Genomic DNA, 17,036 nt, shown 5'->3' with positions numbered 1-17,036 from the left:
CCAGTGCAGTCCTTTCTCGCTGACTGTCGCTGCATCAGATTGAATGTATCAAACAAAAATAAATATCTGCACATTAAACTCTCTTCTCCTTCTGCATTTGTGGGCGATCTTTCTATTAAGGCTTGCATTTATTTTCCATTCGAATCTACCTTATTTTATTTTTTTAAATGACTAGAGAGTGCCCGAGAGAAAAGCCAAATCATTAGAGGGGAGAGCAAAACAAGCTAAGAATTAAATACTAAGTCACACATTGTAGCTGGACCCATTTATGATGGAAAGGCTAAATAAAATTGCAACAGCAACCCCCCCTCTTTTTTTCTTTTCTTTTTTTAAAGCCTCTTCACCTGTATTTAAATAGCACGTCTTTAATTACAGCGGTCGGGGATGTATGAGGCTGAAATGAAATTAGCAGTCATTACCAGGCCCTTTAACTCCGTGGTGCTTTTGATCAGCGCTAAATTAGCTTCCCAGTCCTAACAAAGGCTCTATAGCAAGCAGTGGGCTGTAAATAAGACAGCTCGACCTGCCCTCAACACCTTTCCTCTTGTCAATCACAGCTCCGTCATTCAACCCAAGATTAACCTTTATCTATCAAATGCTTTTTAAAAAAAATAATGAAAAAGAAATAGAGGGAAAATCCAAAACACTCACAACTTCGTAAAGGGAGCTACCTCCTTTTTAAAATTAAAACGGGGGGGGGGGGTCCTGAATTATAATTAGCCTTTTTTTTTTTGCATTGTCAGGCGTTCGGTAAGGCTTTTTGTGAAGGCATTGCAGTGCCAGTGAGGGAAACCCCCCCCCTTTCTTTTTCAAGGGGGCTGCAAATCGATAACGAAAGTTGGGGGTGGGGAAGAGAGGCAGAGAAACAGCTGACACCCCCCCCCACCCCTCCGTGTGTTTAAACTAAAGGCTGATCTTCATTTTACCATTAGGGGGCGCGAGAGAGCAAGCGCGAGCCTCGGCAGCTGGTACCGTACAACACCTTGCAGATTTCAGGTAATGCATCTTCCCCGATTTCCCTCTTCCTTCCTTCCTTCCTTCCTTCCTTCCCTCCTCTCCTCCCACCCCCGGCTCCTGCCTGCACATCTACCTTCATTAACCCGTTTCCCGGAAACTCAACGTGCACAGTGTCATAGATTCAGATAGGGCACGGGCAGATTGTCCCCGATAGCTTGGTGTCTTCATCATTTAAAAAAAAAAACAAAACCGGTTTGGCTCAACTAAATCTCTTTTTTTCTTGCCAAGTTGCGTTTACGGGAAAACACACACACAACAACAACAACAAGGCTGCTTCGGACTTCCCGCTCTAATAGGGGCAAACCTTTTCAAAGAAAAACCCCACACAATTAAGCAATACACGGCTCTTTCGCTCTCAAACCCAAACATAAAGGGGGGGGGGAGAGGAAGGAAGGAAGGAGGGATGGAAAGGGAAGAACAATTATTTTATTTTTCCAGAAACTGTACTTTTCAGTCCAAAAGTGGGGGGGGGGGAGGAGCGGAAGGGAGAGAGTGAGAAATGTTAAGTATTTGCAAAGTGCAACGCTCTTTTCCTGACGGCTGGAACACAGGAGGTGTGTATATTTCCCAGATCTGATTCCAACCCCCCCCCTCCCGCCCCTCCAGTCTCGGAGAAGGCAAGTAAAAGCAGAGACTGGCAGTGCATGTCCAAGTTGGTGCAAGTTACTTACAGGTTTCTGCCACTCCACTTTGGGCTCTCGGCTCGGAGGGCGTTTGATTGGCAGAAGGAAGACAAAGTCCGCGGGGGCTCCTCCGTCCCAGCTCGGCCTCCTCGGGGGTTTGGAGCACTTTCCCCCGGACGGCGGCACTTGCGGATGCTGGAGGCTCCACTCTCGCGCCCCCCACCCCCGCCAGCCCCCGCGCTCCAGCCTTCCTCTTCTTCTCCAGCCAGAGTGAATCCAGTTCCGTTTTTCTTCCCCCGGCAACCCGGGTTGCCTCCACATCCTTCGAATCCTAGTCCTAGCTTTAAACTGCAGCCCCCTGGAACAAGGGGGGAGAGGGAGAAAGAGAGAGGGAGACAGGGAGAGGGAGACAGGGAGAGAGGAAAATCGTTTATGGTATGGCTTAAAAAATCCAAATGGCTGATTTTGTGTGTGTGTGTGTGTGTGTGTGTGTGTGTTATAAGAATGCACCCACAACAACAAAAAAGTCAATTCTCCGTCTCTTTCTCTCTCCTCCTCTCTCTCCCTCAACCCCCCCCCCCTCCGTCCGCAGAGGAGAATAAGAATAAAGAATAAAAGCTTTATATTTTTGCAGTGGGTATTCAAAGATAATTTGATGCTATTGTTTCTGCTACAGATGGTTCTTTTTAATACAATAACAGTGCGCTTTGTGCGTGCCACACACAATACAAATCGAAAAGCGTTTTCCTGAATAACCATTTTGTTCTCATTTGTATAGGGGCAACAAAAGGCGCCGTGAAGTAATGGGGATTCTGTTTATTGAAGCCACAGAATAGGGGCTTGATAAAGATTTAGGTTTGGTTGCCCCCCCCCCCCGCTCCCGCCCAATGGAGGCACACAAATGGAAAAGGACTTCGCAAGACCTAGCCTCTCTCCTATTATTATTATTATTATTATTATTATTATTGCTATAGATCTATTTCTTTTTAAAGATGGGGGCTTGTGTCTCCCGCTCGGGTCTTAATCGGCCCTAACATCTGTTTATTTCAATGGGGTGGTGGTAGTAGTTGGGGGGTGGTATCCATTGCTTAAAAGGAAAAAGGAAAATTAGAATTACAGAGGAGGGCATGAGAAGGGTATTATTGGATATGCAATACTGAAGTGGACCACACATTTGTACACATTTGTGCGTGCGTGTCTATGCCCTGGTTCCCCCCCCCCCCAGGGTTTCAACAGATCCTCCAGTCCAAGCTGCGTGGCCAAGGAAGAGACGCTTGTCTCTCTCTCCTCTCCCAGATCAGTCCGATCGAGCTCCACAAAAAGTTTTCTTTAGACAATCCCACAAGCAAATGACAGTCAATAGAACCTAATGGCGACACTTTCAAGGACCTCGGTTTAATTGGGCTGTAGATCAAGCTAAAACATTCGCCACTCGAAAAGGCTATCTTCACATCTAATCTCTGCAACGCAGCGCACCTACTCTAAGAGTATTCAAGCTTCCCCCACCCGTCTCTTTCCCCCTCCGGTCCTGCTTAGCCTTCAGCCCCGACGCTGCTGCGAATCAACGCGCTTCCTTTCCTTCTGCACCAACGTCACGTCTGAAGGGTCCCTCCCACATAAGTTTAACACGCATCTCTGCTCCGTCAAGATTACTCGTCCTTTTAAGCGCCCCTAACTTCTCCAGAATGGATTCGATTCACAAGAACGTTTACACGGGATGAGTTCATCCGTGACAGTTCCCCTCAGCACTGCTTGGGTCCCCCCCCCCCCGCTGCGGTGGCGATTCGGATCCCGGCGATTCCTCCCCAGCCTCCAGCACACACTGGCAGAGCGTGGAGGCACACGAAAAGGACACCGGATCGTGATCCGGGGCATGCAATCCCTAGCAAAGCAGCCTCCAGAAGGAAGAAGGCATTGTTTCCATACATTTCAACTCGAATCGGTGCTAAAAGTTAAACTAGATAATTTTAAGTCACAGCTTTGTCACATGAGCACGACTGTTTCCCCCCCTCTCCAGTGGAGACACCCACCCACCCTCGTTCGTTATTTGCCACGAATAAATTAGCAGCGCTAATTGGGGCGACGGGAGATGCCCGGTTGTCGACGGGGAGGGGCCACCTTTCTCGGATTCCTGGGAAAGGAGGCGCACGAGGCGCAGAAATCCTCCCCACTCCAGCGCCTTGAGCAAACCGAGTTGCGGGCGCTTGCTTCGCACCGGAGGAAGAAGGCGTCCATTGGCCGAAGAGGAGCGCTTAGAGACAATGGGAGCGCGGCGGGGAAGTTGGGGTGCGGGGCTCTGTGTTCCTCTACCTTTCTCTAGGAATTGATGCTCCAGTCCGAGCCGCTTCTGTAACCCTGTCCTGACCGTAACCTACCTCCGTGACTTTTTAACCTTGGGGGGGGAGTGCCACTCTTTAATTAGTTTTCCCACATCCCACATCGCACTCCCCCTCTTCCAGCATATAAAATGTGCTTCCCCCTTGCAGCCTTCACTTTTCCTTTTTAATCCCCCCCTCCCATTATTGGTTTAGAGGCCGCATCTTGGAAAGTCACCTAATAAGGGATTATTGGGGAATTAGAAGTGACACGCGCCGAAGCCAGCCCCTCCCCACACCACTTCGGGGGGAACAGGCGCCCGGAGAGCGGCATTTCCCACAGCACGTGGCTCGCCTTGCCCCAATCCTTTCCCCTTCCCTCGGCTTGTTCAGAGCAAGCAAAAGGGGCCGTGCGAGACCAGGAACCGTGTTCTAGAGGTCGTGGGAAAGGCGTTCGGCGTCTGTGCCTGCAGAAATAGAGCCAATCTTTAATAGGGCGTGTATACTCCGGGATTGTTCCTGGAACCACAAGTCACATAAGGCAAAGTAATGGGATATGAGGACAATCGTTTTCCTGAACTTAAGCCCCATTACCTGGAATTAAGGTCCGTTGAAATCAACAGAACCATAAATTGATATTTTCTGAGAGGAGGGGCGAGATACGGCATCTCACTCCTAGCTGAAACAATGAGGCGAAAATCAACCAACTCCACTTTTCTTTCTCTTAGACTCAAATAATACTATTCATAATAACCCACATTTAAGCAGGAAGGGGAAGGGACGCTGCTTCACTTCGGCTTAGCAGATTCGTGGATCGCAGCGCCAGAGCTTCTTTCATTTAGTCCCGCAGATTTCAGTAGGAGTTATTCGGCTTAACGGTTCGTAGCACTTTTCCGAAGAGACGGTGGCAATTCTCCTATACCCTCGCATCCCATTTTTACGCTTTCCGTCCCCCCTCCTTTACTTTGTTGCCTTCCCCCTTTCTGCTGAAGATTCACTGCGCTGGCTCTTCATTTTTTTGAAAGACCATTTAAAGCAGAGAGAATAGCGGGGATTATTACCCACGTCTTTTAAAACGAGCCTAAGGATGAAGTATAAATTAATTATATGACGCACCCCACCACGCTGACCCCATAAGCTTGTTTAACTTGACAGCCGGTCCCTCGATTGCAACCGATCTTGCTTCTCAAGCTGCCACGGTCGCCTCTGCGCGCTCACACGGGGAGTCAATCCATCTATCCCAGGGTAAGCAGCGCGCCGGAGGACAGTCCGCGCCGCAAGGACTCAGGCGTCCGGGCTGCAGCCTTAACGCTCTGGACCAAAGGCGATCCGCAAAGCAGTTAAGCTGAAATGCTCCCTTAGCCTGCCCCCTTCTCGCTTTGTATAGATGGCGATTTTGATGGGGCCTGGACTTCCAATCCTCATCTCACGGGAGGAGCTCCCAAGGGATTGCCTGGGGTCAGCTCCAGTACACGGAGGAAGGGTGGGTCTGGGCGTCTGAAGGTAACACACACGGCTTTACGCACGCGGGCTGTTGGCCTTCACTGGGCCGTGGATCGGGAATATGCCGAGATCCTGCTACCACCACCACGATCAATGATCACTAATCCGGTTTAGTTAATACTAACTGATCCCCAATCCCTTGCTTCAGCGATGGAAATGCAGATGAAGAGAGGAGTCTCTTCTAACAGAATCTGAAAAGGGGGTCCCTTAAAGTGGAAGAGCAGAAACAGGGAATTCCGCCAAACAGAAAAGCGCCCCGCAAACTTTGTGGAGAATCGCGATTGGCCAGGAAATAAAGGAACCCGCCATCACGATTCCCTTCTTACCTCAGGAGGATATTTACAGGCGCTCCAGCTCTAATACTGTAGGTAATGTGTAAATAACACAGAAATCAAACACAAATAATGCATATAAAGGACCCGTTTGAAGGCGGCTTGCCTAATTCGGCTCAACAGTTGTAGATGGGTCTGTCACAGAGTTCTTCTCCGTTGGCGTCTCTCTGCGCCTGTTCAGATGTCTAAAAGTTATAGGAAACGGGTTGCTGATCACATAATCAGAACATAAAAGAGAGTGAGAGATGAGTATCTTAATAGCTATCAAGGCATGTTTTGTGTACGTGTATGTATGCAGAGCTTTCTCTAGAAAGGCAGACTGATAATCCTATACCACTATGTCACTTTCAAATAACGTGATCCCCAAACTGGTTCAGGCGAAGCAATACACGGATTAGGAACCAAATTGGCTCCAATGTCTGCTTCTAACAGCCTGATCCACATCTTGGTTCCGCCTCTCCGGATTCAAGCCGGTACTGCTGCATTGCACAAGGCAGAATCATTAACCTAGTCAGGACTTTTCCATTGGAATGTGCATCACAAGCAAAACGCACTTTACCGCCACAGTTTGTTTCGTTTCGTTTATTATTACATCTGTACCCTAACTGACCTCCCAAAAGCACAAGGTGGCTGCACCCTTCTTTTATCCGCTCCCCATTTTATCCGCTAAGTGCTTCGGCTTAACTGATTTGTGGATCGCGGTGGAACAATCTTAAGAACAGATGGGGTCGGGACGACGACAATCAACGTCGTTCCGCAATCTATATCCATCTTTTTCAGGCTCCTAAACTAAAAATTGGCCGGTCTAAAGCTTGTGAGTCTTGAAAGTTTCTTTCCCGAATCTCGTTAATCCAACAAATTCCAAAAAGGCTGCCGCTCTCTCTTTGCCTCTGGGACACTTCCATCCACAGCCAGGTTCAGAAGATGCACTTAAATTATGCTAAATTTAATGGGAGCGAAAGGACCGGAGATGACTGTTTTTAGTTATTAGGGACGCCTGAGGGTAAAGGAAGAGGCAACTGTACCTCTGCCCAACTTCCAGAGCTAAAGAAGAGAAATGTTCACTCGGAGTTGATATTCTTTTTCTTATACAGTAATAACGTCTGTATCCCAAAACGAGCTCGTTCTGAGAACAAATTCTAATTAAGTGGGCTTATCAGGAGCCAAAATGATTTTACTTTGTTTTTTTAAATAAATAAATAAATTCCCATCTGTTGAGTACTGTGAATTTTCCTTCACCTCCATCTGAACGTCTCCGGAAATATATTAATTATATTATCTAGACCAGATATGTTTGTCCTGAATTAACCCAACACAAATAACGTTTTGGATCTTAAAAAGACTGTCCTGACAGAATCCATTCATATAGACAGGCTTCCAAGGAGAAATGAAGTTTCACAGCAAATTAAGTTTCATTAACATATTTCACCTGGAGGTGAAGTCCTATTTAAATCGATTTACTTCCCAGTAAATGGGTGTCTGTGCTGCTTACAAATTTAAGTTGAACTCGCTTCTATTTACCGACACGTATAAATTCATTCATCTAGCAACACGACGGAATAATTCGCATTGGAGGAGATTTAAATCTCATTGAAGTCAATCAGACCACAGCTCAGTCTGTGGCCGAGTAAAGCGAAAGTACTTCGATTACATCAGGGTTTCACGTTTTACCTTTTTATCACGTCAATGCACTAACCACACACTAAAACCACTTACTCTGGAGGAAGCCCATTGACATAAAAATTATTTCGGAGTAAAGATATTGTGGCTCACAGCAATTGGATCTGAAAGGTACCAATAGGATTATGGATCGGGTTATCTACACAGTTTTAATGCGTGACTTCAGTTTAATTGGGCTGAGAACTGGATAACCACATTTATGGAAGAGAATTTTGGCATCCTGTGTAACACCCTTGTCATCGCATCCGGCAATGATTGAGCTCAGTTGCAGCCGCAAGACCGGTTACCCGCCAAACGGCAGGATCGGACTCCGAAGTCCGCAACAGCCCGATTCTAAGCACAGCAGAATTAGAAGTCAATTTCCATGGCGATCAATTGGTCTGACTTCCAAGTAAACGTCTTTGGGGTGAGGAGACAAAACCTGTGGGCATCATTTCTCTACAGCCGGAGCAGCAACTGCTACAGATTTCTCCAGCAAACGTCTACGCAGGAGCTGCGCTGTCTATGGAAGTTGCCCCCCAAACAACTGCTCAGCGATAGGAATTAACTCATCTTTTACTGCGCCACTTGAAACGGATAAGCCGGTGTGTGCGTGCGCCCCGGGGTGGGTCGCAGTCCTCCTCTGAAAGCCCTCCGCCCTAAAGCATTTCAAGACACACAGGTAAAGGTAAAGGTAAAGGTACCCCTGCCCGTACGGGCCAGTCTTGACGGACTCTGGGGTTGTGCGCCCATCTCACTTACACAGGTACCAACTACCAAAGTGTTGCGAAGGTTCAGGAAAGGACAACTGGCAATTGGAAACTCTCTTGCTTAAGCCCTGCTTAAAGCGAGCTGGGCTTGCACAAGAAGAACGCCCCGGTGGATTGGGCTCCAGGTCCTTTCCGGATAGTATTTTTAATTCTGAGTTCTCACATATCTAGGTTAGAACAGCCGTGTGCAGAAAAGTCTGCGCCTCTCAGCTTCCACCCACAGCCTACAGCCACATTATCCAGACAAGACAAACCTTGCCTCCTCGGAGATGCGGCTTCTTGAGCTTCCACCCAAGTGGAAGTTTTGCTCAGCCGAGAGTCCCGTGCTCTACGCGCCGGGAGGCAGGAAATATGTCACCAGGCGTTTCCACACTTGCTACTCAAAACAATTGTTATTATTATTATTATTATTATTATTATTATTATTATCATCATCATCATCATCATCATCATCATCATCATTATCAGCATTACCATATTTCAAATCTAAAATCTGCAACTGCTAGAAAGTATAATGGATGTCCTTTCTAATCTGCATTAGCAGCAATTTGGGTGCTTTCACACCAGGCTTAAACTGGTTTGTGCTTAAAAACTTTACTTTGGCTAGAAGGAACACTTGATTTCTCAACCCACATGAACGGCATTCCCGTGTTTTGGCACCTGAGGCTTAAGTGATCTTCTAGCTAGCACCCTATTCATGTATTTATGCCAATTAATGTAGAAGAGAACGTGGAGGAGAGACATTTGTAATGCTAATGAGCATTCTGGCCAATGCTGGCTTTACATATACTCTGGCTAATGCCTAAGAAACTGAGCTGCGAACAACAACAACAAAAACCCACGTTTTAACCTCTCCATGAACTCAATAGCTCCTTTGGCAAGATCAGCTCTGCACCCACACTACTGGGATAACAGCAGAAAGAGCTTTCCTTATAAGGTTGTTTCAATATATATGAATACCTTTGAACACTCGAAAGTGTTAAATAAATAACAAAGACATTTGTAATGCTGGTTCAATTAACAGTCATTCTAAGCCATACATGTGAAATTACCCCCGTGAAATCACAAACTGCAGAAGGGGCTCAGATGTGCTTTTTGACTGCTGAGCGATATCCTGCACAGCAGCCACTGCTTAGCTGAACACCCACGAATAGGTTTCCCTTCCTTGATACACTTTTACAATTCGCAGTCAAAGGATTTATGGAGTGGTCAAAAACGGGTTTCTTTTTGTAAAAGATTTCCAGAAGAGTATGTATGAAACCAAGGAATGGTACTACTTATTCTGAATCAATCAATCAATCTAGATCTTAAGAATTCCTTAGCATCCTATCTTAAGACATAAGGACCATTTGCTATTACAGTATAAATCTCTCTCTCTCTCTCTCTCTCTCTCTCTCTCTCTCTCTCTGTGTGTGTGTGTGTGTGTGTGTGAACATTTCACAAAATAACCTTCCCCAAAGTATAGATTTTGACAAGTTTATACAGATGGATAGGAAGATGATGCTTAAAATATCACTGAATAAACTCATGATGAGTAGTTTTGGTAGTACAGTTCTTACATTTCCTCCTGAAATTCTTCCTCTAAAAATATTTTCTGTATTCCACATCCATTATCTCTTCAATAGAGAAAGGGTTAGCATTAAAACCTCTCCCCATTAAACATTTCCCCCATAACAAGGCTGGAACTTGGTTTTAGTCTGCTTGCTGCCACAGCTATCGCCTCACACCATAGCCAACGGAGGTTGAAAGAAACCTTTCAGAATTAAGACGGCTGGCAATTGTAGTGCATTACATATATTATAATGTGAAAAGTATTGTGTATCTTTCCACCATTAAAGGAGGCTGAGAGGTTTTTAAGTTTTCAAATTAAAGTGCAGCTTATCACAGGGGAAATGTTTCCGCTGAATTCCCCCCCAACACACACTTGGTGGGTCAATCACCCCCCCCTAATGCTTCCTACAACTTCCATAAATTGCTCCCCCGCCTCCACCTCCCAATTTTCTGTCTTTTACAGGTAGATAAGACAAACTGACCCACCACTGAATTATTGTTCAGCATCCAAACCAAGGGAAAATGGTGAAATGGCAAGTCTGTGAGAGAAGGCCACTAGATCCGCTCACTTTTTCCAAACATTATAACATACTACCTATAAACCACAAATTAACTTTTCCTCTATAATGTGCTGGGGAAATTGTTCAGACAATTAAATGTGATCGAAAGCACCTTCAAACGACCAAAACGTTTAAGGAACAGATCTGTCTTTGTCCCAGTTGCAATTCATGGCCCCAAAAGAGGGATGTTTACAAGCTCTGATTGCTAGGCCAATAGTGATATCTGAGAACTGTCTCATTCATATTACAGGGAGAAAATAACTCTCATTATTTGCTACAGAATTCCTTGTCACCAGTTGCTATAGTGCCAGAAATACCTTGAAAGCTATGTAACCACTTGCTATAGTTCAGGATTTCCTCCAGAATATAAGAGTATGGGATTTAGAATCCTGCAATGTATTTTAACTCTTTCAGCACCATCTCCTCCAAGAAAATGTGTCCAATTGAAAACTGAGCTAATTTACGATGTAGTCTTCACCCAATTTACCAGCAAATTTCTACACAAATCTCATTGAAGTGAATGGGACTTGCATTAGGACCAGGCTGCTGTCTTCACTGAGATTAAAACCACCTGAGATTCAACAACTTTGCCTCTGTCTTCATCCAAAAGGAAAGTGGTGTCCAACTTTGTGATAACAGAATAAATGATGTAATGATGTAAGGAGGGAGCTGCAGACCAAAATAGGAAAAGAGGCGGTAAGGGAACACTAGGCTACTTTAAATTAATTCAAAATTCCAGGGCCTGATGAGCTGCACCCAAAGGTACTAAATGACCTTGTGGATGTAATCCCAGAGCTTCTGTCTATAATCTTTGAGAATTCTGTCTATAATCTTTGAGAATTCTGTCTATAATATTTGAGAATTCTTGGAGAACAGGTGAGGTCCCTACAGACTGGAGGTGGGCAAATGTTATTCCCATCTTCAAAAAGAGGGAAAAAGAAGACCCAGGTAACCACTGACTGATGAACTTGACATCGATACCAGGAAAGGTCCTAGAACAGCTAAATCAACAGTTGGCCTGTGAGCACTTAGAAAAGATGCTGTGATACTAAGACACAGCATGAGTATTTATTTATTTATTTATTTATTTATTTATTTATTTATTTATTTATTTAATAAATGAATGAATGAATAAATAAATAAATAAATAAATAAATCCACCCATCTAGCTAGGTTTCCCCAGCCACTCTGGGCAGCTTCCAATAAAATATTAAAAATACAATAAAACATCAGTCATTAAAAACTTCCCTAAACAGGGCTGCCTTCATATGTCTTCTGAAAGTCAGATAGTTGTTTATTCCCTTGGCATCTGATGGGAGGGCGTTCCACAGGGATCAAGTCATGCCAGACAAATCTCATTTATTTATTTCTTTTTATGGAGTTACAAGCTTGGTGGATCAGGGGAATGCTGTGGACATAGTGTATCTTGATTTCAGTAAGGCTTTTAACAAAGCCCCCCATAATATTATTGTGAGGAAGCTGGTAAAATGTGGGTTGAATGAGGTAACTGGTAGACATGGGCATAGCCAGGATTTATTTTTTTGGGGGGGGGGCAGCCTTATCAGGGGAGGCAGAACCGAGAGATATGCAATGCAATTGGTCAGTTAGTTAAGTATTTTTATTCATTTACTTGATTGCGGGGGCAGCTTCCTCCTGCACCATGGTTTCTCGTCATCCTGGAAAAAAGTGACAAGTGCAGTGCTGCAGGGTTCTGTCCTGGGTCAAATATCTTAAGGGCTGCCCTATGGAAAATGGAAAAAGCTTGTTTCCTCCTGCTCTGGGTGGCAGGGCTCAAACCAATGGCTTCAAGAAGACACAAGATTTACCCACCCTGGAAGAGTGGCAGATGAAGGTGATGGACTATATGGAATTAGCGGAAATGACTGGCAGAATCCGAGACCTGGGAGAAGAGTTGGTGGAAGAAGATTGGAAGAAATTTAAAGACTACCTGCAGAAACACTGTAAAATTAATGAATGTTAAAATGATGTTGGATTGAAAATAAGTGGCATTAGCAACAAAGTTAAAAAGAGTATGCAAAAATGAACTGATAATGGGTGAAAATATAGAGTTATAATATGTTAAGATATAGAGTTAAGATAAATGAAAGAGGGTTTGATTTGATTTGATTATATTAATGGGAATACAAAAAGGGGAGGTGTGAGGAAGTTATAGAAACAAGCTAATGAGTTTAAAGTTATAAAAAACGGATTTGTTTTAATTTTCTTTTTTCTATTTTTCTATTTTTCTTGCTTTTTGTATTTTGTATTTTTGTTTGAGAAGTTTTTTCCTTTTTTTGTTTTACTATGTATTTTTGTATTTATGATTTTGTAAAACCTTAATAAATATTCTTATAAAAAACAACAACAAACCAATGGCTTCAAGTTACAAGAAAGGAGATTCCGACTAAACATAGGAAGAACCTTCTGACAGTGAGAGCTGTTCGACAGTGGAACTGTCTCCCTTGGCAGGTGGTGGACGCTTCTTCATTGATGTTTTAAAGCAGAGGTTGGGTGGCCATCTGCCATGGCTGCTTTAGCTGAGATTCCTGCATTGCAGGGGTTGGACTAGATGACCCTTGGGTCAACTCTACAATTCTATGAAATAGGAAGCAAATCAGAGTCACTTCAACTTTCAGTGTTGCAATATACATTTGGGATAGTTTTGGCAAACATACCGTATTTTTCGCTCCATAAGATGCACCAGACCATAAGGCGCACCTAGGTTTGGGAGGAGGAAAACAAGAAAAAAATATTCTGAATCCCAGAAGCCAGAACAGCAAGAGGGATCTGATTTCTAGGATACTGTGTGGCTGTTCTGGCTTCTGGGATAACCGCGCCAAGCCTCTTCAGGGCAGCGGGATGAAGGCTCCCCCGGCCCGAAGAGGCTGAAGCCAGGACAGGTGCGTCGCTGAAGGGGCGCTGCACAGTTCTCCTTCTCTGCGCAGCACCTCTCCTTCGCAGGAGAGGCACTGTGCAGAGAGGGAGAACTGCGTAGCGCCCCTTCAAGCGAAGCTGGAGAAGGAACAGGAGACCCTTCTGTTCCTCCTCCAGCTTCTCAGGACAGGCACATCGCTGAAGGGGTGCTGCGTAGTTCTCCCTCTCTGTGCAGTGCCATTCGCTCCATAAGACGCACTCACATTTCCCCTTACCTTTTAGGAGGAAAAAAGTACATCTTATGGAGCGAAAAATACGGTATATAGATATAGATACAGTGGTACCTCGGACCTCAAACGGCTCCTTTCTTGAACATTTCGGCTCCCAAATGCTGAGAACTCAGAAGTAAGTACTCTGGTTTTTTAATGTTTCTCGGAACACAAAGGTCCAACACTGCTTCTGCTGTGCAAAAATCTAGCTGTCGGCCAATCGGAAGCCAGGCCTTGGAACTTGAATGTTTCGGAAATTGAACGGTCTTCCAGAACGGATTACGTTCGAGTTCCAAGGTACCACTGTAATACAGAAAGAGCCTTCTGCATGCCTCAGTATACCATTTGCTGGGGTTCATTGTGTTCATGTCCTCTTGGAGGACTCCCCATATGCATCTAGCTGGCCACCATGGGAATGGAATGCTGGACTAGATGAGACTTTGGTCTGATTCAGGGGAGCTCTTCAAATAATAAACAAACAAGAATCAAATATACGAATAGTAAACTTATTTTCAAATGTGGATCGCTGACCCTGATGTAGGGAAAGATGGAGGGCACAAGAAGAAGGGGACGAGATGGTTGGATAGTGTTCTCAAAGCTACCAGCATGAGTTTGACCAAACTGCGGGAGGCAGTGGAAGACAGGAGTGCCTGGCGTGGTCCATGGGGTCACGAAGAGGCGGACACGACTAAACGACTAAACAACAACAACAATAGAAGTATCAGCAGGCTTGGGGGAATCCCAAGATTTGCAGAAGTATATAAAAGGTAAAGGTACCCCTGCCCGTACGGGCCAGTCTTGCCAGACTCTGGGGTTGGTGCGCCCATCTCACTCAAGAGGCTGGGGGCCAGCGCTGTCCGGAGACACTTCCGGGTCACGTGGCCAGCGTGACATCGCTGCTCTGGCCAGAGCCAGAGCCGCACACGGAAACGCCGTTTACCTTCCCGCTAGTAAGCGGTCCCTATTTATCTACTTGCACCCAGGGGTGCTTTCGAACTGCTAGGTTGGCAGGCGCTGGGACCGAACGACGGGAGCGCACCCCGCCGCAGGGATTCGAACCGCCGACCTTTCGATCGGCAAGCCCTAGGCGCTGAGGCTTTTACCCACAGCGCCACCTGCGTCCCTCGCAGAAGTATATAGAAGTATATAAATAAAAACCCTAAAGGGGCGTGTGGAATCCCAAAATAGACCAATGAGGACAGAGCATGTTCGGTGGGAATATTATGCTATGTAGGGAAGCAGAAAACGGGGTGAGCAGGAATCAAATGGCACATCAAAGAAAAGGGCATGGCTGGAATCCTAAACCGGAGCACTCTATACTGTAACATTTTTCTGAAAGTGCCACATGCAATAAGAAAAGTCAACAAACTAAAACAGTTCTTCATGGGAGGGTGGGGCCCTGATTGACTCCAGCTACAAAAGTTGAGGTTGCTGAACAGACTCTTGGGTTGGGGCATTGTTAGGGGTTTTTGCTGGGTGGGAGGTTGTTGCTGTTATTGATATTATTATTTGTATATTTATTTTAGATCTTATGATAATTTATGTGGAAATTGTTTAATTTGGTTCTGTATTTTGTGGTGTTTTATTTATTGTTTATGACTACTATTGTTACATTATAGAATTTTTTTCATGTTGTTGAGCATGGTTTGAACTATGGAAAGGCGGCATACAAATTAAATGATGGGTGCATGCATGCATGCATGTATGTAAAAATACTAACCACTTAAGCTGGTGTACTTGTACTCAGAACTGGCAGATTCTGATCCTGAACAGATTTTCCTTGATGCAATGACTGACTTAGTTCTGTGTCAGTGCCACTGACTTCACTGTGAGTACCCTGTAAGTATACACAGGTTGAACATACCCACAACACTGAAGAGAAGAGGACATTCCTTGCTCAGTGCATCTGCTGAAGCCCTGCAGTACTTTGATTTGTGACCTTGAAATCAATGGAACTTATTGTCAAGTAGCACACATGGAGTTGTATCCAACTTTAGTCCTACTCAGAGCAGACCCATGAAAATTAATAAAGGTAAAGGTAAAGGTACCCCTGCCCGTACGGGCCAGTCTTGACAGACTCTGGGGTTGTGCGCCCATCTCACTTAAGAGGCCAGGGGCCAGCGCTGTCCGGAGACACTTCCGGGTCACGTGGCCAGCGTGACATCACTGCTCTGGCGAGCCAGAGCCGCACACGGAAACGCCGTTTACCTTCCCGCTGGTAAGCGGTCCCTATTTATCTACTTGCACCCGGAGGTGCTTTCGAACTGCTAGGTTGGCAGGCGCTGGGACCGAGCAGCGGGAGTGCACCCCGCCGCAGGGATTCGAACCGCCGACCTTTCGATCGGCAAGCCCTAGGCGCTGAGGCTTTAACCCACAGCGCCACCTGCGATGGCTAAATTAGGTCCATTATTTTCAATGGGTCTACTTTGAGTATAACTTAGTTTGATACAGCCTATGTTTAGGATTGCTAGTCTTGGAAAACGCTGATGAAATCGGTTAGGTACAGAAGGTTAACATTAAATGAGACAGCAGTTTGAAGCTTTCTACCTTTTCTCCGATGATGCTGATGGAATAACTCCAGAGAAAGCAGCCTTTTATTTACATTGAAAGACAGGACCCATCCCAGCCCCAAAGCATTTTGCTGCCTTGAAGAGGGATCATCCAGGATCCCACTGCAGCAGATGCTGCTGGGGTACTCCTCTCACATCACACACCACTCCACATCAGCTTCCCTTAAAAAACAATGCTATTTGAAGTGATCAATTGGACTGTTTGTGGGCCAGCCCAGTAAAAATAAATCTATCCTGAATTATTTTTCTTATTTACCAAGACTTATGAGAGAATGAGTGTGGCGAGAGTGAGTGAGTGAACGAGAGAGAGAGAGACTGTGTGTGTCTTCCACTCCTCCAATTAGCAAGGAAAGAGCAGCCCTCAATTGGAAATTCCTCTGGGCTAAATAAAGCCGAGTTCCACCTGGTCCTTGCCTCCCTTTGTGTATTCAACATAATTAAGCCATAACAGGAATGTGGAGAGGGCTATTACCAGACCTCCACTCATCTTTGTGGTTTCATACAGTCTCCTACCCAGACCTCCTTTCCAACTTCATTGCTGTTGTCCATATTGATTATATTTATTCTAAAGGAAGCCTTGGTTACTCACACAGAGATCCAGCATATCCCAACTTTAATGGGATATTTGCTGAATTCAGATGGATTTCTTTTTTAAAAAATTCTGTCACTTTTCTATCCTAGAAAGTGTCCTCAAGACACTTCATGCATACCTTTTAATCCACATTTGCTTTGTTTTAAAAAATCTAAGACACAATTAAACCCAACTGAAAATTATAAAAGAGGACAAAAACAGCAGCAATATATTATCTGGCCTGATCTCTGAAAATGCCCATAACGTAAGAACTAAAAGACCAAGGAAAGCTTGTCTACTGAACTTCCTTCAGCAGGGAGTATGACTGAGAAAGCAACACTAGAGAAAAGGGGGTGCCCCTGTAACTATCAGCCTGATTTTAGAAAGCTAAGCAGAGCCAGCCCAAGACATTTTGCTGTCTG

General features: G+C 45.1%; 1 protein-coding gene across 12 annotated transcripts in view; it reads right to left on the bottom strand.

Moving 5' to 3' along the window:
* The window catches only part of LOC307217112 (uncharacterized protein), a 479,205-nt gene that overhangs the window by 113,009 nt on the left and 349,160 nt on the right, over positions 1 to 17,036 (bottom strand). For 11 of the 12 annotated variants that reach the window (XR_013839388.1, XR_013839389.1, XR_013839390.1 and 8 more), the window contains exon 6: positions 1,689 to 1,997. The exons of the other annotated variant lie outside the window; for it this stretch is intronic. Coding sequence is in view for 7 of the 11 variants with exons in the window: in XM_079978210.1 (XP_079834336.1) it covers positions 1,689 to 1,997 (309 nt within the window). In the remaining 4 variants the exon portion in view is untranslated. The remainder of the gene's footprint in view (positions 1 to 1,688; positions 1,998 to 17,036) is intronic. 12 annotated transcript variants of the gene reach the window in all.

This window comes from Podarcis cretensis, assembly GCF_951804945.1.
Source record: "Podarcis cretensis genome assembly, chromosome: 5".
Taxonomy (NCBI): domain Eukaryota; kingdom Metazoa; phylum Chordata; class Lepidosauria; order Squamata; family Lacertidae; genus Podarcis; species Podarcis cretensis.
This window is presented reverse-complemented; position numbering and strand designations above follow the sequence as displayed.